The sequence below is a fragment of the Nycticebus coucang genome, chromosome 11 (genome assembly GCF_027406575.1).
Source record: "Nycticebus coucang isolate mNycCou1 chromosome 11, mNycCou1.pri, whole genome shotgun sequence".
NCBI classification, from domain to species: Eukaryota; Metazoa; Chordata; class Mammalia; order Primates; family Lorisidae; genus Nycticebus; species Nycticebus coucang.
The window spans coordinates 53,352,638-53,376,323 of NC_069790.1; the positions used below are offsets into that span (position 1 = coordinate 53,352,638).

Here is a 23,686-nt window from a genome sequence, read left to right on the forward strand (position 1 = left end):
GGGGATAAGATTTCAATATGAAGATGGAGTGACGTGGGAAACAGGCCAACATAATTTAGTTTTCATTTGTGTCTAACAATTAAATGAATTGTTTTCCACTCTAGTTAAATACAGTGCATCCTCAGTTATTACATCTTATACTAATGTATCAGATAGGGTCTGATAGGAAGTAGATGGCATACCTTTATTGAGATTAATTACAGAAATGTGAGTAGGGTTTAGGATAAGCAAGATGCCTGAAGGGGCAGGGAAGGGAGCAATTCTTGGAATGTGAAGAGAAAGAGGCTTGGGAAGGGTCAGCCAATAGGACCTGAGGCCCTGAGGAGAGGAGCTTCCACATAGGGAGCCAAGGAAATAAATATCCCAAGACTACTCCATCCCACTCTCTCCATCTCCTTGAAGTGTCTCTCTTTGCACAATCTCCCTGTAAGAGGCGGCAAGGAAGCCAGGGCACAAAGGGAGACACAAAAGGGTGGAAAGTGGCTCTGGAAGGACAAGCAGGAGATACTCAGCACAACCAGCCATGCTAGATAACGTGTCAAGTACAGGAACCTGTCTTCCACTACATGGGGAGGGAGGAATAGGCTCTGCTGTACACAGATTATGACTCAGTTCTTTACTGTTGTGAACCAGTGTGTGTTTGCATAAATCCCCCAAATTCTCTGAGTCTTATTTTTTCCTTTGTAAAATGTAGATAGAAGATCTACTTTCCCATGTTGCTCTCAAGTTTAAAAGATACTATGTCAATTACCATATATTGATTGACATAATGTTTGAGTATGTTTGAAGCTGAAAACTTTGGGGTGAGGTACAACCTTAGAAATGTAATCATTTATCTTTGCTCTTGCCTGTCAACTACTATGTGTCTACTACGTGTTCTGTGCTTAGGGATTTTCTATTCCTGGCAATTTTTGAATTAGTTGGGCATGCGTTGTATGGGCATATCAATGTATGCTTGTCAAGCATAGATTGTAGTCTGATTTTAGTAGGTCTTGCACATATAATTTTACTATTTCTAAACTTATAATGGTGCTGATGTGCTTAGTAAAAATTAACTTGTTATGAAATCATAATTTTTTTATTATGATGTATTTTCTTTATCAAAAGGATACTACAAAGGCATTATCTTCTGGTGGAGGCAGGTTGAGAAAACCTGTTTTGAGATTCTAAAAGGCAAGGGTATTTAACACGTTTAAGGACTACTCATGTATGTTGGCTTCGTGTATAAACTTGATTTACATTTTATAAAAAATTTTAGGCCTTACACATCAGTTTCTTAGGACAAGCCTCTCCCTGTACCGCGTAATAAGCGTGAGACCATGAAACAAAAACTGGTAAAGACTTCTCTTAGAGCAACCCAAGTGCAGAAGACTCCCTAATTGTTAGAAATGCAGGTAAGGTAAAGGTAACCTTAGGTTATAATGGAGCGCCTGGCCAGATCTCTGAGGCTACCCTTAAACTGGGGTCCACTCACACTTCAAGGAAGTGGAAAAAGAAGAGGGGCTCCTTGCTCCGCATCCCTGCCCTCCTCCCTCCTCTGTCCCGCCCGGCCTCAGCCCCAACCCCAGCCCCCGCCTCAGCCCCGCCCCGCCCCTGCCCGCCGCCACACCGCGGGCCACGCCCTCGCGCGCTGGTTGGTCCTCGCAGGCATGATGAAACTTCCCGCACGTATTACAGGAGCCGGAGGAGCATAAAGTGAGCGGAGGTTGCCCGCCTGAGGTCTGCAGCCTTCCAGGCCGTCGTCGCCAGCCTGACCCGCTCTTGCTCAGGTAAGCTGGGGCTCCGCCGCCCCGCGCAGCGCGCCTTCGTGCGTGCCCCGGACTGCCCCGGGAGCGGACGGAGGATGCGCTGCAACCTGGCACCGGCAGACGCGGTTCCGGGGCGCCTGCGGATGCCGCGGCTCCTGCCTCCTACAGTCAGGGCGGGGCGGGTGCCTAGTGATTGTTGCGCACCTGGGAGCAAGCTGGCGAGGAAAGGCCTGTGCCCTGGGCTCCTGAGAGGTGCGGTGAACCGCGGCCGGGAGGCCGGAACGTTCTGGAGAGAAGGCCTAAGTTAGCCCCTGTAAATGTTATTTATTTTTTTTTTACCAGATGGCGTCTAAGCCTGTGGGAATTTTCGCAATCTGGAGGCCCTGCTGCGGACCGGCTGCGGAGCGTGCATGTGGCTGGGGCGCAGTCGGGTGTCATGGGCTGTGGTGCATTTATTCTCTTAGGCCAGGTCTAGAAGGGAGGGTCTCTGCGTTGTTAGTTACCCCGTCAGCTTCGCTGTCAATACTTTCCACTTTATCTGGCTCCTGTTCACCTTGCCTCCTTCCCCTACCTGCACTCCTTCCTGTAGACTGCAAGACTCAACAAGTGACTTGCTGAGCAATCCCTACCAAGAAGAGCCCTGCATAGGGAGACATGCGGGCAAATACAATAAAAGGGAAAGAACTGGCTTGACCTTTTTCTGGAGAGCCGGCTTCAGATTAGTTACTGCTGTAAATAAAGGGATAGTTTTCGTTTCAGTCCATGGCCAGCATTACTGTTTAACTGTACATTGCAGTGGGTGGTTGATTCATAATTTAAAAGCACTAACTTAAAAAGTAAAATCATTTGCATTGCCCTAAGATTAATTAGCAGTAAAGTAGGGCTTGAACTTGCCCAGGAGTCGGTTACCAAATCTTAACTCGAAAGTAAGATGGTATGATGAGGTTTAAGTAATTTGTAAGTGGAATAGAAATTAAATGCACTTCACACACTTGTTCTTCCTCTTTCCCCTCTAATTCAGTGGTTGGTGTGTTTTCCTACTGCTAGCTTAATACTGGGATTCTCTAAGCAGCATTACTTAGGTAAATGATTCTCTGATGACCACACTTCTTTTCAAAGCACTTTCCTAACCCATTTTAACGTACATGCATATTACTATTTGGCAGTAAAAGATAGATGGCTTATAAGTAGTCACCTCATCTAAATCTAAGTGACATGACCTCAGTCCAGTTCGATAACTGCTAACCACGTGTAATGGTTGAACACTTGAAATACTGGCTAGTCTGAATTAAGATGTGCTTTGAATGTAAAATACAATAGATTTTGACAATTGAATAAGAAAAGCAATGTAAAGTATCTTTTGAATAATTTTTAATATTGGTTGTATGTTGATACTATTTTAGCCATATAATGTTAACTAAAATATACTTAAAGTTAGTTTCAACTTGTTATTTCTTAATGAGATTACTAATATATTTAAAGTTACATATGTGGCTCACATTGGACAGCACTGCTGTAGAAATTTATGAAGAAATCTGAACATTATTGGGCACAGGCAGCAGCAGTAGGCAAAAGCATGACAAATAAGACCGTTGCCCTCTTTTAAGACTGATTCCAATAAAAATATTAGGTTATAGTTTTTTTTTTTTTTTTTGCAGTTTTTGGCCGGGGCCGGGTTTGAACCCACTACCACCAGCATATGGGGCCGGGGCCCTACTCCTTTTAATTTGCTTTTTCCTGCTGGAGAAATAAATGTGTTTCACACTTCTCCTTTCCTCTTCAGTTCAGTGGGTAGTGTGCGTTTCCTATAGCAGGCTTGATGCTGGGATTTGCTAAGGCAGCCTTAAGAAGGCTTAGGTAAATGATTCCCTGATGCTCACACTTGATTTTCAGAGAGCACTTTACTAACTCATTTTACAACTTCATTTTTAAATTGAGTTGATGGCATTTTTCATTACGTTGTTGGTGTTTTTAAAGACCAAGCAAAGTTTTCGTTCATTTAGATGTAAATGAAATATCCTCAACTGGTTGCTCAAAGGGATGGATGTAACTTGAACATATATTATTTCTTTTGAGTGTTTGTCCTAAATAATCTGCTGCACATTTGCTGCACATTTGAATTAAAAAGAAATACCATGGGCGGTGCCTGTGGCTCAGAGGAGTAGGGCACCGGCCCCATATACCAGAGGTGGTAGGTTACTGGCCAAAAACTGCACAAAAAAAAAAAAAAAAAAAAAAAAATCCAAAATAGTTTTTTTCCAAGTTACAGATACTTTGACAGATACTTGGAAAAAATAGCTGTTTTGAACTCGCAGCAGCCACACAAACCTTTATTCACAGTTGAGAATTTGAAATTGGAAAGTAATTAACAAATGTAGGCTTATTTTATTTACTTCCTGGCCTACAGGGATAAATCTAATTGTTTTTCTAGGATGTTATGGTATATGTCTCGCCTACTTTGTTTTCTTATTGATGAACACAGCTTTGAGACAGAAATAATTTGAGAACATTTTTGTCATTTGGGACTTTTTTTTTTGAGACAGAGTCTCACTTTGTCACTCTCAGTAGAGTGCTCTGGTGTCATAGCTCACAGCAATCTCAAACTCTTGGGCTCAAGTCATTGTCTTACTTCAGCCTCCCAAGTAGCTAGGACTATAGGCGCCAGCCACAGTGCCCAGCTGTTTTTAGAGACTGGTCTTGCCCTTGCTTAGGCAGGTCTCGAAATCCTGAGCTCAGGCAATCTACCTGTCTCAGCCTCCCAGAGTGCTAGGATTACAGGCGTGAGCCACTGCACACTGCTTTTCCTTCCCTTCCCTTCCCTTCCCTTCCCTTCCCTTCCCTTCCCTTTCCCTTTCCTCAAAGTCTCACTCTGTCACCTGGGCTAGAGTGTAGTGACATCATTGTAGCTCACTGCAACTTCAAACTCCTGGCCTCAAACAATTCTTTTGCCTTAGCTTCCTGAGTAGCTGGGACTATAGGGGTACACATTCAGCTAATTTTTCTGTTTTTATTAGAGTTAGGAACTCTTTCTCAGGCTGGCTTTGAACTGCTGAGCTCAAGCATTCCTCCCACCTTGGCCTCCCAGAGTGCTAGTGCATTATATCACTTTCTACTCCTGTGTACCTGCCAACCTAATGGAAAATCACTATAGATAAGATCGCTTATTTTTCAACCTTTGAAATGGTTTATGCAAGTTTCTGAAATCAACATTTGATGCAAACTTGGATTGGATATTGTGTATTTGAATGGTCTGTTTTTCTCTCCACAGAGCTTATAGCTGCATTGCACCATGTGTGGTATTTGGGCCCTCTTTGGCAGTGATGACTGCCTTTCTGTTCAGTGTCTGAGTGCTATGAAGATTGCACACAGGGGTCCAGATGCGTTTCGTTTTGAGAATGTCAACGGATACACCAACTGTTGCTTTGGATTTCACCGGTTGGCGGTGGTTGATCAGCTGTTTGGAATGCAGCCAATTCGAGTGAAGAAATATCCTTATTTGTGGCTCTGTTACAATGGTGAAATCTATAACCACAAGAAGGTAAGCAAAGTAAAACTAGAAGATGTGATTAAGCTTCAGAGCTTGTTGGTTATGATAATATTACATGTTTTATATAATGCTTTTTATTTTTAGAGCATTTTCCATGTTCGTCATCTTGTTTGCTTTAGTAATACAGATAGACAGGGCATCAATGCACAAAGAGGTGAGTGAAGTGAATTGGCCAACAAAAGAAGGTGATAAAAATGGGGATTACAATTCAGATTTTTTTGACTCTTAGAATGTTTTCTCTCCCTCTACCTATTAGAGCCTATGGTAGTGCTAGGGAAATAAAAGGTCTGCACTCAGGCCAGGTGTGGTGGCTCACATGTTATCTTGGCACTCTGGGAGCCAGTGGTGGGTGGATTGCTTGAGCCAGGAATTTGAGATCAGCCTGAGTAAGAGCGAGACCTGAAAACAGAAACAACTAGGTGGGTGTTGCGGTACATGCTTATAGTCCCAGCAACTCAGGAGGCTGAGGCAAGACAAGAAGATAACTTAATCCCAAGCTGCCATGGCATTCTACCCAGGGCATAGAATCTGCATTTTAAATTCTATTAGGGAACAGACAGAAAATCAATGTACATATAAATGGTGTTCTGCGAGAAGTAGTATGGATCAGGTGAATGGGAGAGATCCACTCTCAGGAATGGTGGTCAGAGAAGACCTCTTGAGTAAGTAACATTCAGACTGAGATGTAATGGATAAGGATCAACTAGCAAGGCTGGGAAGAGTATTTCATGTAGGGGGAATAGCATGCATGGAAACTCAGAGGTGGGAATTAGCCCCGGGATTGTAAGTGAAAGGGGCAGGTGGGCAAGGTGAGGGCTGGGAAGGCAGCTGCGACCAGATCAAGCAGGACTGGGTAGCCTTGGTGAGGAGGTGGAATACCATTCTAAGAGCGGCAACACTTGAGGATTTTAAGGCAGGGATAGGATTTAATAATTGGGAGGTGATCATAGTTAATAGCTTTTGTATATAGGCCGTCCCCAGGTTACAGACTAGGTTCTATAGGTTTGTTCTTAACATGAATTTGTATGTAAGTGGGAGCAGGTATATTTAGTATGTGTAATTGCCTCTGTTTGTAAGTTAGATGTTTGTAGCTCTGGGACTGCCTGTAATTCTGCCACCGAGATTGTTGTTGTGATTATATACTTAATCAGAGATAAAAGGGTGGAAAACTGGCTGGATGCAAAAAGAATTAAGACCTTTTGCAACATTTAAATGGGAACAACTTTCTAATCTGGTGAAAACTTACTGTTAGGTTAAGAGTGGGTGAAGAGATAGAAATTCTGACCCTGGGAAGTTAAAAACCTTCCAATCCTAGTGTTTCATAAGAACCTTTTTTTTTTTTTTTTTATGCAGTTTCTGGCCGGGGCCAGGTATGAACCCGCCACCTCTAGTATATGGGGCTAGCACCCTACTCCTTGAGCCACAGGCGCCGCCCAGAAACTTTTTAATCTAAAATTTGCAAGTTCTTTTTTGTCACCTTCCTTCCCAGATTACTGAAAAGAACAGAGCAGTGAGCACCTAGATTGAATAATGTTTTGCCATACTTGGGTTGAGTCATTTGAGAGTGCAGTTATTATGACATTTATACTAAATATGGAAGCATTTGTCTCCTAAGAATAGGGACACTCTTTTACATAACACCAATACCATAATTAAGCTGAAGAATCTATAATCCCACCTAATAAATAGTCATGTTTAAATTTCCCTAAGTGTTCCAAGAATTTTTTTTTTTTTGGAGACAGAATCTCACTTTGTCTCCCTCAGTAGAGTGCTGTGGAGATAGCTCACAGCAACCAACCTCAAACTCTTGAGCTTAAGTGATCTTCTGCCTCAGCCTCCTAAGTGGCTGAGACTATAGGCGCCCACCACAACACCGACTATTTTTAGAGATGGGGTCTTGCTCTGGCACAGGCTGGTCTCGAACGCTTGAGCTCAAGCACCTTGGCCTCCCAGAGTGCTACCAAGAATATTTTTATAGCTGTTTCTCTTTTAGTTGTTGCTTTGTTTTGAGCCAGATTTCAGCTAAGGTTCAAGAATTTGGTTGTAATGTTTTTTTTGATGTCTTCTGAAACTTTTTTTTTTTGGAGACAGAGTCTCACAATGCCACCCTCTATAATAGAGTGCTCACAGCAGACTCAAACTCTTGGGCTTAAGCCATTCTCTTGCCTCAGTCTCCCAAGTAGCTGGGACTACAGGCATCCGCCACATGCCTGGATATTTTTTGGTTGCAGTTGTCATTATTGTTTAGCTGGCCCAGGCTGGGTGCCAACCTGCCAGCAGTAGTTACCTGCTGTAACCACTATGCTATGGGCACCAAGTCTGAAACTTTTGAAATATGCCTGCCATGCATTTTAATTTTATATAAAGTATTCTGCAATATAAACTCCAAAGGCCCTCCCCCCTTTTTAGACAAAAATAAAATTTGCCACTACTAGTAAAGTGCAGCCAGAGGTGAGCTGAGAGCCGAGGGAGACTGAATAGGGGAGAGCAGGAAAGGGGTAAATGCTCAGGCCAGGGCTTCCTTTTTGAATAAATCACCTGCAAGGTTTAGCTCAAGGAGAGGTGGTTGCGGGGGTGAGGTAGATTTGGGAAGCTGTTGCTAGTAATTGAAGGCAGCCACAGCCCATTTTTTGATGGTTCTGTGAGTGCTTAGAGATAAAAGCTTCCCACATTATGGCGTGAGCTGGACTGAGAAGCGAATTTACAGGCCATACATATACATACAGGTTTACTTTTTGAAATTTAAAACAACATGTTTTAAATTTGCCCTTACCATTTGCCAGGGGTGCTGATCAAGCCAGCAAACTGGGGAGTAGCTGCATGTGGTTGGTGGCATTGACATTCTCTTTGGTGTTCCTTTGGGGTATGTAGATTAATAAAGCTCCGCTGTCATCTTTCCTGTCAGTGAGAGGTAGCTTTAAAGCCACTGCAGTGGTGAAGCCCTGGGAGTTTTAGTCCACTGTTGGGGACCAGCAGCTTTGTTTTGGACTACATACCTGTCATTCTGATAGAATGATTTATTTTTCAGGGAATGGTGCCAAATTATGTCCGCCCTTTTGCTTTATATTTTAATAGGTGTGGTCTTTGGGGCTAAACCAGAGGAACTTCAGCCAATAGTATCTTCTCAAACTAAAAGTTTACAGTTCTGAAGACACATTTAGTGTGGTAACAAGTAGGCAGCCTGTTCCCTTAATTTCCATGTACAAGTGGTTGTGCATTCTTAATCTGAAAATCTAAACTTTGAAAGGCTTCCAAGTCTGAAACTTTTTGAACACTGACCTGACACTGCAAGTTCACACCTGACCTCAGGTGACAGGTTGCAGTCAAGATGCCTGTGTACAGTACATAGTTTATTCAGTGTCCCCAAAGGGAAGAAATACCCTTTTAGCTGCCTTCTGCTGTAAAACATCTTTCCATGTGTGTCCCGATTTCCCCACACAAGCACGCTCACAGTAGGTAAAAACATTGCATGGATGCAGCCTGGACCCCGTGGAGCTAAGACCTGTGTGCAGTACTCATTGTGTAATTTTTGCTTATCTCTGTTCTTGGTGTATAGATCAAAAAGGCCTGCAGATAACTGGTAAGAAAAAAGAGGAAGCATTAATGTTTAAAGCACAGAAAGTCCAGGTGTTGGAGAAACCAGGCAGCAATGTAAGGGTATGGCTGACAGGGTGAAAATGTGTGACAGGCTTCCTGAAAGGCTAGAGCAGCATGCATGCATGAGAGAGTAAGAAATCATGTCAGTTTATAAAAGCAAAGGAAGGCTTCTAAGGCAAAAACCATTGTTAATGAAGCTGATGACTCTGGAGGAAACATTTTAAAAGGCTGCCCGGCAGATAACCTCCTCATCCCTAGAGGACCCACTTCCTAGTTCCTCAGCTGCTTCTGATGTTCTTCTTACCTAAAAAATAAAATACAGTGTTTTCTAGTAACCTTTTAAAGAAAGCACAGCATGGTAGGTGGAGGCTGCAAGCCTGCTGTTGTAAAAGCTGATGTAGGTGCTCCGGTGATGCTCCTGTGCTGCTTAGTTGCCCTGAACACATCACTTTCTCACTGTATTAATGGTAGGTCATGTTTTTTACTTTTAAGTACTTATGAGTGAATGAGTACAAGGAAGTGATTGCTCATCTGTAGCATCAGAGTGAGGAATGATGGCGATGCCAAGCCAATCTTGATACCAAGATTATCCACATGACATAGTGACACCTTTGATTTCTGATGGTTCAGTGCACACAAAGTTTGTTTCATGTATAAAATTATTAAAAATATTGTATAAAATTGCCTTTATCTTGTGTGTATAGGGTGTATATGTAACATGATTTTTGTGTTTAAATTTGTGTCCATTCCTCAAAGTAACTCATTATATGCATGCAGATATTCCAAAATCCCCCCCAAAAAATACGAAGTCTGAAAGACTTCTGGAACATTTTAGATAAGGAGTACTCAATCTGTTGATATGTAAATATTTACATTATTAAAGAGCATACATAGTGTGTATTAATATGCATTTTTGTCCCTCCACACATCACTGATCTGGGACATTGCTATTCTAGTTATGAGAATATAAATCAGATTTTCGTGGGTTCAGCTTTATTTTGTATAAAATTTGCAGAATTATGAGTTGAAACAAGCCAATGTTTGCTAATGCTATCATTCTAAATTACCAAAGTGCATGAAATGATTATAGAGCACAGAAATTTTGAACCAACTTTGCAATAAAAAGTTATTGGCAAATGCACAAGGATTCTAACATTTTTGTTTGCTGTTCCCCAAGATGCAACAACATTTTGAATTTGAATACCAGACCAAAGTGGATGGTGAGATAATCCTTCATCTTTATGACAAAGGAGGAATTGAGCAAACAGTCTGTATGTTGGATGGTGTGTTTGCATTTATTTTACTGGATACCGCCAATAAGAAGATATTCCTTGGCAGAGACACCTATGGAGTCAGACCTTTGTTTAAAGCCATGACAGAAGATGGATTTTTGGCTGTGTGCTCAGAAGCTAAAGGTAATGCTAGGATTTGCTATAGATTTTCGTTTTTGTCCTGGTTTTATTTTCTTCTAAATCATATTTGAAAATTCCTTGGGAGACAATCCAAAATTTTACAAGTGACTAAGTCATGGGTTCTTATTTTTGTTTTTTTAAAAAGAGAAGAGTTGTATTTTCCTCTTAAGCACTTAAATTCTATAATCCTTGAAGTGTGAGTCTTTAAAACAGTCACTTATTTTTTGTTGTGCTGAAAAGCTCTGCATCTAGCTGGATCCTGTGTGTATTTTTAAGTTTTCCTGTGTCATATTGTAATGGTAGCCTAGGCCCTGCAATTAATTACTTCACTATGCTACCTTGCCACAGTTACAGCGTAAGTCATTTATTAGCATTTTAAAAAGTTTTACTGATATATAATTTATATACCATTAACTCACCCATTTAATATATACAATAAAGTGGTTTTGGCAGCAAATCCTTGTGCATTTATTATTAATTTTTTGTTGCAAATTGGAATAGAATTGATAGTCAGAAATGAACCGTTATATCTATAGTCAACTTGATGTTCAACAAAGGTGCCAGCACCATTCAGTGGGGAAAGAATTTCAAACACTCATGCTAGGACAACTTGATATAAATAATACATGTGTAAAAAATGAAGTTAGACCTTCATGCCACGTACAAAAATTAAATTAATGGATCGAAGACCTAGCGTAAGAGCTCAAACTTTCAAATCTTAAAAACAAACATGGGGTAAATCTTCACAAAATTGAATTTGGCAAAGCTTTCTTAAATATGACACCCACAACAACAACCAAAAAATGATAAATTGATCTTTATCGAAGTTAAGTATTTTTGTACTTAAAAGGACACCACCAAGAAAGTGAAAAGACAGTCTACAGAGTGGAAAGAATACTTGCAAGTCATACATAGCACTTTGGATGGTAAACTTTAGGAAGGCATTTGTTTTTTATCTCTTACCTGCACAGCAGTAATATCCTAAAATCTGCCTCACTGCTTCTTTTTGCCATTCTTTAAATCCTTTCTCACTTAGTTTGCAGATTTAATATTGGCTAAAGCAAGGATAATGAGATCAGTCAAAGGGTCCTTGGGACACTAGTCCCAGTGTGGCTACTAATAACCTGGTTTATTTTCAGACAGTTCTAGCGCAATCAAATGGCAAAGAACAAATATACAATAGACTGTCCATAGTTGACCACATCCTTAAGTTGACTAATTTTCATATACTGGACACGTCCCACATGTTCATATCAGTATGGTAGGGCTGGTTCCTCACGTTGACCACCTCTGTGTGTTGACCAGTTTGTTACAGTCCCGTGGGTGGTCAGCTTCCAGAAGTTCTACTGTATATGTCAGTTGCCTCAAGTGCTTCTGGGGCAGCAGGCAGAGAACACAAGGGAAAAGCAGGTGCCCACTCCACTTGTCTCTAGGCTCGATGAGCACTTGATATGGAACTGTGATCTCATGTCCAGTTTATCATCCTTTCCAGAATAAATGATCTCATCTAGAGTACTGGAATAGTTTTTCTTCCTCAGTGCTTTTAGAATAACCTATCAAAAACTCAACTGATCATGGCTTACTTAAAATTAAAACCTTTTAGTTATTCCCCATTCCCTACCTGGTTTGTGCAGCTTGCTTGAGCTCTGCTAGTTAGTGAGGGGATATGGATCCCTTTTCTGGTCTTTGAATTTAGTGCTACATTCAGTTGACTGTCTTAATCATAACGAGTCTTCTGAGTAGACAGGCTGTTACTATTTACAAATCATTGATTTTTTTATGTTAAAGATGATGGTGATGTCAGATGAGGTATTGCCCATGAAAACTTACTGAAAAAATTTGTATGGTTTTATTCACGCAGTGTATAATAACAATTTGTTAAAAGACAGATGTCTGATTTCTTAATGTCTGACTTTAAAGTACCTAAGAGTGGATCACTGCTCTTGTTTAAGGACTGGGAACCATAAAATACCTCAGTGATAGCAAAGAAATGACTGTCAGGTTATCATAAAATGTTAAGATTCAGTTTCATCTTTTTTGCTTCATGGATATATCTTTTCTTTTTATTATGTCATTAAATATGAAATGTCTGATTTTGAATCAAAAGTTTTATTTATTGTGTACCTCAAATAAGAAGCAGTACAATTAATCCAAGCATGCAGTTTGCATATTATGGACACAGTTTTGCCATCTTAACGGTAGCTTGTTTATGCCAGCAGGGAAGAAACCTCAAGCGTGAGTGGTGGTGTAATCACAAAAGGCATTCTCCACAGCTTGTTGAGAATTGAGTATTTTTTCTTGCAAGAAATGGTCCAAAGCCTGGAAGAAGCATTAGTCAGTTGGTGCAAGGTCTGCTGAATATGGTGGATGACTATGAGTTTCCAAGTCCAGCCTTTGTAGTTTGAGCAGCATTGGTTGTATGCCATGTGGTCAAATGTTACCTTGCAAGAGGATTGGCCTGCCTCTACTATTGACCAATCTTGGCTGCTTAATTGCAAGCATCCTCATCATTTTGTCCAGTGGGTTGCAGTAGATATGTTCTGTAATTGACTGAACAGGTTTCGTGAGGCTGCAGTGGATAATACCAGTCCTGGACTACCAAACAGACACTATTAGATCTTTTTGATGGATTATTTGCTTTTGGACCCGGTTATAGCACTTCATCTTCATCCAACCATTGTGCCAAGTACTGTTGTCGAAAGGAATCCACTTTTTTTTTTTTTTGAGACAGAGCCTCAAGCTGTCACCCTGGGTAGAGTGCTGTGACATCACAGCTTACAACAATCTCCAACTCCTGGGCTCAAGCGATTCTCCTGCCTCCACCTCCCAAGTAGCTGGGATTACAGGTGCCTGCCACAACACCTGGCTATTTTTGGTTGCAGCCATCGTTGTTGTTCAGTGGGCCTGGACTGGATTCGAACCCACCAGCTCAGGTGTATGTGGCTGGCGCCTTAGCAGCTTGAGCCACAGGCACTGAGCCAGGAATCCACTTTTTACCACATGTAACAATATACTGTAGAAATGGTTCACCCCCCCCCAAAAAAAAAAATAAGAAATGGTTCACCCTTATGTCATGACAGCAAAGAAAGGCAAGCTTCAAGACATCTATTTATGTTCTAATGATCATTTAATTCATGCGGAACTCATCTATCCAGCTTCTTTACCTTGCTTATTTGTTTTAAACGGTCCAACATTGGTGGAACAGTAACCTCCAACCTTACTGCTAACAAAAGATGAGATGGATTCACTTTCACTATTTTTAACTCATCGTTATCCATCTTGGTCTTAGGTTGCCCACACGGATCATTTTCAAACTTAAAATCACCAGAATGGAACTTCTCAAGCCATTGATGTACTGTGCATTCATTAGCCACATCCTTTCTTGGTTGATACTTTGAGCTGTCTGTGCTACATTGGTTCTATGCTGGAATTCATATTCAAAAATAACACCAATTTTTGACTTTTCCATGATTTCACAAAGATTGTTCTAAAAAAAAATTGGAAAGATAATCACGAGCCACAATGTGTTTTTAAAAGAATGATGATGTACCTTTCCCAATATAAGAAAAAAAAATGTCACCATTGAAAGAAAAAAACAAGAAATGTCAAAGTGAATTGTCAGAGATACCAATTGTCAAACTTAGTAGTTAAGGAACTTGGACATTTCTTACTTAACAACCTAATACATTTGTTTGCCTTATTATAGAAAATAGATTTTCTTGATTAGAAATTCTAGCAAGGCAAAAGAAATTGAATACTGGAGAGTTTCTGTTACTTTGAATAACTAAAAATCAGTATAATTTGCTGTATGTATCTGTGTGGCTTCTATTCTTATACGTGGAAGGTAAGGCTTTGGGGAGGCTTAATTTTTTCTCTATTTTCATTATATGATAGGCATGCATTTGTATTTAAAAGGGAAAACAAATGAGAATGCAGAGGGTATTAACGAATTGTGCAAATTATTGTGAAGTATTACCTAAATTACATTATTGTGAAGTATTACCTACTAAAGGTATTTTTCTGAATTCACAGGTCTTGTGACATTGAAGCACTCCACGGCTCCTTTTTTAAAAGTGGAGCCTTTTCTTCCAGGACACTATGAAGTTTTGGATTTAAAGCCAAATGGCAAAGTTGCATCAGTGGAAATGGTTAAATTTCATCATTGTAGGGACGAACCTCTGCATGCCCTTTATGACAATGTGGAGAAGCTCTTCCCAGGTAACTAGCACCCTCTCAACGTAATTCTTCTACCCCTCTCCCCTAGGTATACTCTCATACCATTTGCATGGTTTTGGTTTTAAGACCTATTTCTCACTTCATTTTAGAGGTAGCACATTAAGATTTGGCAGACTTCCCTGTTGAGCAAATGGTGTCCTTATAGGCGTTGATCAATGTGTATTTCATTTAAATAACTAAGTCAGCCCACGCTTCTCAGAGCGGTTTCATTTACTTTCTGTGTTTATAGGTTTCGAGATAGAAATTGTGAAGAGCAACCTCCGGATCCTTTTCAACAATGCTATTAAGAAGCGTTTAATGACGGACAGAAGGATTGGCTGCCTTTTGTCAGGTATAGTCAGTTAAAACTCTTAATTATATTTAGTGTGTGTTTAAATGAAATTATTTGAAGCCATCTCTTTGGTTTTGACTATAAACTGTTTACTGCATTAATCTTTCCTTCATTGTAGGATTAAAAAGTTGTTTAGAAGCTGCATTTAGTATTCATAGTAATACTGTAACTTTAAATGATGCTATACTAGTACATATTCTTTAGAATTCTGTGTAGTAAATTTTAACCAATTCAAATACCACTATCTATGTTAACCAGTGTGATGAAAATGTGTCAAACTGTTTATAAAACCAGTGTATGGTGCCCCATGATCACATTAATGTACACAGCTATGATTTAATAATAAAAAAAGGAAAAAACAACAACAAAAAAACAAATTCCACTACCATTATCACAGATTATATGTTTTATTTTTCTCTTATTACACTTCATTTCAGTTTACAAAACTTGGGGATTTTAAATGATAAAACTGTGATCATGGTGTTTAACAAGAATATATAAGATATCCTATCTTTCCCTGTCTTACGCAAGGCACAAAACCAGTATCCTTGCCTGCTTGCATTTAGGGGGCTTGGACTCCAGCTTGGTAGCTGCCACACTGTTGCAGCAGCTAAAAGAGACCCAAGTACAGTACACTCTTCAGACTTTTGCAATTGGCATGGAAGACAGCCCTGATTTACTGGCAGCTAGAAAGGTAAGGTGCTGTCTCTGCCCGTTCTGTGGTATGTAGTTAGAATGGACTTGTTATCATAATGCAAATCAAGTCAATAACTGATGATTCTCCCTCTGCTGCTGTATTGACTTAGGTAATTGTTTTAAATTAAATGTATTAGAATGGAACTATGTGCCGGTTGACTATCCACTGCGTTGTGTCCTGTGCTCTAGTTACTTTATAATATCTTTTATGACCTATGCAATCATCATAAAGCCTTTATGGTAATAATTTTTTCCTTTCCAAAGTAAAGGCATAGTGTGGTGCTTACAACTGCAGCCTGCCTTCAGGTTTCAGATCTTAGCTCTACCAGGAGAATCTTCATTTATGTGATGGGAGTGGTGCAGATAGTTTAACAAGAATATAGTTTAACTATATAGTTTAAATATAGTTTAACTATAGTTTGGGATAGTTTTCTATGGGATAGTTTTCAGGAGAAATGATGTTAATCATATTAAGTAGGGTAGGACTGAGCATACACTAAATACTTAGCGTCTGTTAGCTGTTGTTATTTTTTGTTTTCTTATAAAGTACTGTATTTGGAACTGTGGGCAGAGGAGATGTGAGCAGGAGACCTGATTCCTACTCTGGAGAACTTTTGAAGAATAGATAAGAACGTGCTATTTGAAGAACAGATAAGAGAATACTACCAATGCAACATGATCAATGCTGAGAGAATCCAAATAACCAAAGGGAGCAGAATGAGGGGTGGAACCATTCTCTATAGGAATAATAGTCTGGATATCAATGAGGCATTTCAGAAGGGCCAAAGGAGACAATTTTAGACATTTAGCCCTAAATGTTGGGCTGGAGATAGATGAAGTAGTTAGGGTAAAACAAGTGCTGATTGGGAGAATGGCTGAAGCCTTGGGATGGGGTAGCAGATGGGAAATTCAAGTGGAGTCAGGGACAGAGAGCCTGGGGCAGACAAGGGAACCTAGCTGGGTGGGGCTTGTAGGTAGTGCCCATAAAATCACTCTCCCTTTTTTGACTTGTTAGTTCCGTTGTTAATTACTAATGCTTTTTGAACTCGGTTTTGCTTTATTTTCTCTTTTTCAAAGGTAGTTCTTTTCTTTAACAAGTATGTGCATATTTCTTTATCCAATCAGGTAGCAAATCATATTGGAAGTGAACATCATGAAGTCCTCTTTAACTCTGAGGAAGGCATTCAGGCTCTGGATGAAGTCATCTTCTCCTTGGAAACTTATGACATTACTACAGTTCGTGCTTCAGTAGGTAAGTATTTTATGATAATGAAAAAGTTTTCTTAATACTGAGAAATAGAAGGTTTGAAAAATATTGTTTCAAGTAGTGGTTTAAAAACCATTATTCAAGAGAGAATGTCAATTACATTCCTATGTTACTAATTGTTTAAGACCATTTAAGAATTTCTTGAATCTCTTTGGAGTGAAGAGAACAATAAATACATAGGTCAGCCTCCACATTTATGGTATCGTGGTTTGTAATTCCCTAAGGAGTGGATACATATTTTCTGCCCGTCCCCCCACTTCTCTGTATAAAGTTTCTGGGGCTACCTATATTATCTAGAGCTATCTAAAGTCTGTATAAAATGGAAAAATAGGTCTACATTATAATCATTTTCAGTAAGGAGTGTTCACTGTAGATGTATTTTGGCAAATATTTCATCATACAACTTACTGATTTGCAACAAAGCAAGTTTTATCCTGTAGATACATACAGAGATTGGAAGCATACTCCAAATCAGACTGAGCCAATATTGTTGAGCCTTTACATGTTAATAGCTTAGATATTCCTCTTTCAGGAGAACTACCTTGGAGGACAAAAGAAACTGAGATATTACAATGATTTATGGCCCTCCAAAGCATCGCAGTAAATAAGCACATAAACGGGATATCGTGGTATTGAAATTCATGGGGTGCAAGTGGGATAGGGAAAGAAAGGTCTAAAAAGGCTCACCCAGTGTGGTGATGATAATAAGAAGGTTGAGAAGAAAGCCTGGCTTAGAGGGACGTGGAGCAGGAACCAACTGGGCATGTTTTAATAACTTATGTCATATCCTCAGTTATTTGTGAAATGACAAAAAGGCCAACAGAATTTAAACTACAAAAACTATCATTATCATCATCATCATTATTTCTGTAGTAATACCAGTATGAAAGGCCTGATTTTAAGATATCTGGGTCATAATTCAGTTTAGTAAAGTTTTGAGATGGCTGCTCTAGGTCTAAAAACACTAGAATTTTAAAATCTATTTACATAATTACAGAATGGTTCTGGGCTATTTTATTGCAGCAGTATAATGTTTGGATTACATACAAATAAATGGTTCATAAAGTCATTGTTTTAGAAACTACCTTGTCTTAATGTGAAGTCCAGTATAGTAGTGACGTTTGTAACCGTTCCTGAAAACCAACTAAAAAGCATTTCAGGTGGAGGGTTATATTGACATTGACATTCATTTCTCTCATTTAAGGTATGTATCTAATTTCCAAGTATATTCGGAAGAACACAGACAGCGTGGTTGTCTTCTCTGGAGAGGGATCAGATGAACTTACGCAGGGTTACATATATTTTCACAAGGTGAGCACTCGGAAGTAGAAGGCTATTTATGCTGTATTAAGAAAGAAATGAATTATTTGGCTGTTTTCTATCTTCTGCCCTTTTAGTATAACAGTAATTTTTTTGAGTGTCTTGTGAGTTAATCTGAGGAAACCTGATGGTGTCTGCTTTGTATTTCTTTTGGGGCGAAAGAAGTCCGAACAATGTTAGATAACTTTTATTCTTTTAAGCCGGGAAGCATGAGAATCACCTTTCTGCCGGTTCTCAATCCTGCTTGGAATTATGGCCTTAGGCAAAGTGTTCATTTTGCTTGTTCTGACCCCACCAGTTTTGGTGGGAGGGAGGTTGTTTTATAAAGGATTCCTGGGCTCTGTTTTGTCATTTACTCCCTTCCCTCCTCTTGTTTAGCTTTTTGCCTTATCCACATTTCCACTGAAATATATGTAAATGCGAGAAATAAAAACTGGTTTTTTTTGGTGCCAAAACCAGAGCTTTTGGTGTTTTAGAACTTGAGCTATTTGTTTGTACAACAGGCTCCTTCTCCTGAAAAAGCCGAGGAGGAGAGCGAGAGGCTTCTGAAGGAACTCTATCTGTTTGATGTTCTTCGTGCAGATCGCACTACTGCTGCCCACGGGTAATGTGATATTTTAAGAAGCAATTACAAACAAAAACAAAAATACTCAACAAGAAATAGCTCACTGGCCGATTTGTGTTTTCTTTTCAGTTGGCTGTATGCTACTAAGTATTTTTTTTCTTTTTTTTTTTTTTATTGTTGGGGATTCACTGAGGGTACAATAAGCCAGGTTACACTGATCGCATTTGTTAGGTAAAGTCCCTCTTGCAATCATGTCTTGCCCCCAGAAGGTGTGGCACACACCAAGGCCCCAACCCCTCTCCTGCCTTCCCTCTCTCTGCTTTTCCTTCCTGCCCATGACCTTAATTGTCATTAATTGTCCTCATATCAAAATCGAGTACATAGGATTCATGCTTCTTCATTCTTGTGATGCTTATTAACCTGGATGGAAGTTACTAAGTTTTTTTATAGAGAAAATGAAACTTGTCTCTTAGCACCAAAAGAATTAGGCTACGTTAAAAGCGTTATCTTGGTAATGCGGAGAGATTTTCTATAGGTTGTTTTAGGTGGGGTTTTCATCTTTGAAGCGTAACAACCAGAAATGAATAAATAAATAAATAAAGTGTAACAATCTTCCGTTCACATCTAAACAACCAAGAGGGAAGGCTGCTCCAGCTATTTAAAAGAAGTAAAGATTATGAACTCCGCATAACAAGTATTGAACACCTGCCATGCCCATGTGGTGCCATAGGGACCATGAGGGGATAGGGCAGTGAAGATGCAAGAGGTTTGGTTAAGATTATAAGACACCAGGTTTTTTGGGTATTATTTCTAGTTGGCTAAAATTTTCATGTTTTAGCTGATCATGTCAGGGAATTGAAGACTTTTACTGTGCATAATAAACAACCTGTGTTAAATGTTTTAGTTGCTTCTACTGAATCATACTTAGATGGGCAAATGATTTTATATAAGTTTGGGGAATGAACTGAATCTTGGTCATTACCTATCTGCTTATCCTAACCATAGTCACTAGGAGTCAGGGACAGATAGGTGATATATGGCATTGGATGATCAAATATTGGTTTATATTGCATGTTGTATGTGAATTATTCATCAGTTGGATAAAAAAAGATACTGAATTGTCATTACAATCGTCTCACCTAGAAAAAACTGAGTCAGAAAGGTCCAGGCAAGCTACATTCGTAATGATTGGGTCACTCATGTTTCTTAACTTTTTCTGCTTTTTGGGATATGAATTCTACTGTTTTCTTTATTTTTTATTTTATTTTATTTTTCTTGAGACATAGTCTCACTGGGTCACCCTATGATTGAGCTCATAGCATCCTCTAACTCTTAGGCTCAAGTGATCCTCTTGTCTCAGTGTCCAGAGTAGCTGGGACTACAGACATCCACCATAATGCCTGGTTAGTTTTTCTATTTTTAGCAGAGATGGGGTCTCACTCTTGCTTATGCTGTTCTTAAACTCCTGAGCTCAGGCAGTCCATCTGCCTCAGCCTTCTAGAGTGCCAGGATTACAGGCATGAGCCACCGTGCCTGGTTACCTACATTCTGTGGCTTTAGAAAGGAAAGCAAATAGTCTCAAACAGTTCCACTCCTTATGTCAGATAATATACAGATATGTTATTTTGAATGAAGATTATTTTTTCTTTTCTTTCTTTTTTTTTTTATGGAGACAGAGTCTCACTCTATCACCCTTGGTAGAGTGCCGTTGCATCACACAGCTCACAGCAACCTCCAACGCCTGGGCTTAGGCGATTCTCTTGCCTCAGCCTCCCGAGTAGCTGGGACTACAGGTGCCTGCCACAACCCCCGGCTATTTCTTTTTTGTTGTTGCAGTTTGGCTGGGGCCGGGTTTGAACCCGCCACCCTCCGTATATGGGGCTGGTGCCCTACCCGCTGAGCCACAGATGCTGCCCTTGAATGAAGATTTTTATATTCATTCATTAGTGGAGAACAGTCATTCGGAGGCTTGTAAACTTGACTTCATAATCTTATTATCACTCAGAATCTGGTTGCATTGCTTTAAACTCTAAACTGACAGGCACTAAACATCCATTTTGATTTAGATTTTCTTCTTTACTCCTTTAAGCCTTGAACTGAGAGTCCCGTTTCTGGATCATCGGTTTTCTTCTTATTATTTGTCTCTGCCACCAGAAATGAGGATTCCAAAGGTAGGTGAATCAACTCAAAATAAAAACTGGCCATTGCTATTAGTTTATATTTTCAACTCTTATTGATGTTCCTTTTATTTTCACGTCAGAATGGCATAGAAAAACACCTCCTTAGAGAGACGTTTGAGGACTCCAATCTGATACCCAAAGAGATTCTCTGGCGACCAAAAGAAGCGTTCAGTGATGGAATAACTTCAATAAAGAATTCCTGGTTCAAGATTTTACAGGAATATGTTGAACATCAGGTGGGATGTCTTGAAAAAATATTTTCAGGATGGGATAATTGGATGCAGAGCTCTCCTTAGCTACTCATTTTGTATTTAGTTTGAATATTTTCTATCTGTAAGAGAGATTCACAGTTCCTGTGGCCTATCCTCTTTTATAAGAATTAAGTAGTATGAGGGATTATAAATAAGTATCTGGAATTGAAAGAGAGAAGACTAATCACCATTGACCTTCTTTTAACACATTTTTGAGCATCTGCTGGGTATCATACATAAAGAGGCACAAATGATTAAAACATCAGAGCCACCAAGTGAAAGTGCGGCACTCGACGGGCAGAGATCTCACAGACCATCTAGGCTTGTATGAAAGGTCTTTATTGGTGAGAGAGGGATGCTGCAGAACAATACCAGGGAGGAGAGAAGGAAGAGAGAGAGACTAGAAAGGCGCACCCTTATATAAATTCGGTTAGGGGAAGTCTTAGAATGGTGATGGTATGGCTGAATAGCCAATAAGGAGTTACTGCTCTGATGGGAAGAGCCAGTAGGGGCAGGCCATAAGTTTGAAATTTTCAGTGGGTAATTGGGATAGGGAGATGAAATAAGTTTTGAGGCTGGGAGGCAATTCCCTGTTATTTAGAGGGCAACTTCCTGTGCTTAGAAAGGAGCTGTAACTTTATAGAAAGTAGGAAGGGCTTTCTGGGGGAGGGGCTTTCTCTTGGGCAATTAATTACCTAACACCAAGTATTAGAATATGCGTATGAATGTTTTTAAAGGTGACTTCTGCCTATAATCCCAGCACTTTTTGGAAGCCAAAGTGGGAGGGTCACTTGAGGCCAGGAGTTTGAGACCAGAATAGTGAGAAGTCATCTCAAAAAAAAAAAAGAAAAAAATTACTGTAGCTACATATGTTGTGGATATTTTAGCATTTTCTAAGAATCTAATTTAGCCTTTTCTAAGAATCTCATTTTCTTAGAATCTAAGCAATACGTTATTCAAAAGGTCTGGTACCATGCCTTAGCTTAAATTTTTTGGTTCACTTTATGAAATCAGATTAAGTATAAGTATTTCCACACCGTGTAAAAATCCGTTTTTGCTATTTTATAGGTTGATGATACAATGATGGCAAATGCAGCTCAGAAATTTCCCTTTAATACTCCAAAAACCAAAGAAGGCTATTATTACCGTCAGATCTTTGAACGCCACTACCCAGGCCGGGCCGACTGGCTGTCCCATTACTGGATGCCCAAGTGGATCACTGCCACAGACCCCTCTGCCCGCACGCTAACGCACTATAAGTCAGCTGCCAAGGCATAGACTCGCCAAGCCGTAGAGTGAAAGCAAATGTTTCATCTTGTTGTGAACGGTAGGGGACAGTGGTGGATAGAGGGCAATGAGAGCTCCCCAGGTGGAAGCTCTTACTTGGGTGTGGAAGAAATAAAACTCTAAGATGTAAAACATTACTGCTATAGTCTATTATATTTTTACAGTCCCTTCATTAGAGGTAAGTAGAAACTGAGCAGCTTTTGCAGTATCATGGTGAGGTTGGAGGGTGTAGAGAGCGGGCTGTGAGGGGTAGAGCCCTCACAGCCTGGGAACATTCAGAGAATGAGCCCCCAACTGCTTCTCCTCCATCCCCCAAACAGCCATTTTCCTTTCTTCATGCTCCCTCTGCCAGAAGTCACATAGCCCTTTCTTTCTGTAGTTAACTAGGCAGAGATCCTTGAGATCTCTCCCTTCTTTCTCCTTATCATATGCTAACAAAGTTTAGTAACTACTAAGTCACATAGCTCTTCCTTTGCTTTGTCAACTATGCTGAGATCCTTGTGATCTTGCCCTTCTTACGTCTTGTCATATGTTATTGAAGTTGAGCAAAAACATTAACAAGATGGTTTGTCTTTGTTAAAGTCATTTACATTTTCATATTGTACTGTAAGACCAAAACTATGTCTTTTGTTTATGCTACTTCCCCATTTTGTCTGTGTTACTTCCCCCTGGACAACTCTGTAACGATAGTATAAAATAAAGCTGATTTTGTGCTTTGGGGCTGGCTGTAGCCATCAGCTCAGTCAGACCCTCCCGATCCCATCTTTCTTTTCCGTGTCTTCTTTTGTGCTGTATTTTCCTCATTCTCCACCAATTCCATTCTGGTTTGCTCTCCTTCGCCACACTGGTTTGTGACAGGAGGTGAGCTAGGAAAAGGGAAAGTCGATGTTTGCAGGAACTTGCAGCCCTCCTGGCAGAGCTGCTACACAAGACATTTGGGTCTGGTGCCCACCTGGCCTCTGTCAAGTCCTTGCCTCATCTTAGTGTGGCCCTTGCATTACCTATCCCTGTCTTATTTCTGCCTATATCCCTAAGAGCTGGCTAGGCACACCCTGGAGACTTGAGTTCTTTGTAGTTCATGACAACTCTATTTTGTAAAATAGTAATCCATTTTTTCTTTTTTATATTGAGCGAGTATCTCTCTGGAGACTTATTAGGGTCGTGCTTTTTTTATAAAAGACTGGACAGCAAATACTTAGCCTTTGCAGACCTCTGTTTAAGCTGTTCAGCTCTGCCATAATAGTGCAGA

General features: G+C 40.0%; 1 protein-coding gene across 4 annotated transcripts; it reads left to right on the forward strand.

Annotated features, from left to right (window-relative positions):
- The first annotated feature begins 1,642 nt into the window (after nt 1-1,642).
- On the forward strand, nt 1,643-22,557 carry ASNS (asparagine synthetase (glutamine-hydrolyzing)). 4 transcript variants are annotated; one of them, XM_053553640.1, is made up of 13 exons: nt 1,695-1,769; nt 2,091-2,830; nt 5,017-5,286; nt 10,070-10,307; nt 14,337-14,522; nt 14,770-14,871; nt 15,438-15,565; nt 16,693-16,819; nt 18,039-18,145; nt 18,658-18,758; nt 20,809-20,890; nt 20,980-21,135; nt 22,219-22,557. In XM_053553640.1, exons 3-13 carry the CDS (start codon nt 5,038-5,040, stop codon nt 22,426-22,428), a joined length of 1,686 nt encoding a protein of 561 aa, XP_053409615.1. In that variant the 5' UTR covers nt 1,695-1,769; nt 2,091-2,830; nt 5,017-5,037; the 3' UTR covers nt 22,429-22,557. The 4 variants fall into 4 exon arrangements, with proteins under 4 accessions (XP_053409614.1, XP_053409615.1, XP_053409617.1 ...); XM_053553639.1 differs by lacking the exon at nt 2,091-2,830 and having other exon boundaries at nt 1,643-1,769; XM_053553642.1 differs by lacking the exons at nt 1,695-1,769; nt 2,091-2,830 and adding an exon at nt 1,882-2,051.
- Nucleotides 22,558-23,686: the final 1,129 nt, after the last annotated feature.

What these genes read in the sequence shown, in the direction of transcription:
- ASNS (XM_053553639.1), top strand. Translation starts at nt 5,038, where the DNA reads ATGTGTGGTATTTGGGCCCTCTTTGGCAGTGATGACTGCCTTTCTGTT. An exon ending in AAATCTATAACCACAAGAAG is followed by an intron (nt 5,287 to 10,069) that starts GTAAGCAAAGTA and finishes CTGTTCCCCAAG; the next exon opens with ATGCAACAACATTTTGAATT. An exon ending in GTTACATATATTTTCACAAG is followed by an intron (nt 18,146 to 18,657) that starts GTGAGCACTCGG and finishes TTTGTACAACAG; the next exon opens with GCTCCTTCTCCTGAAAAAGC.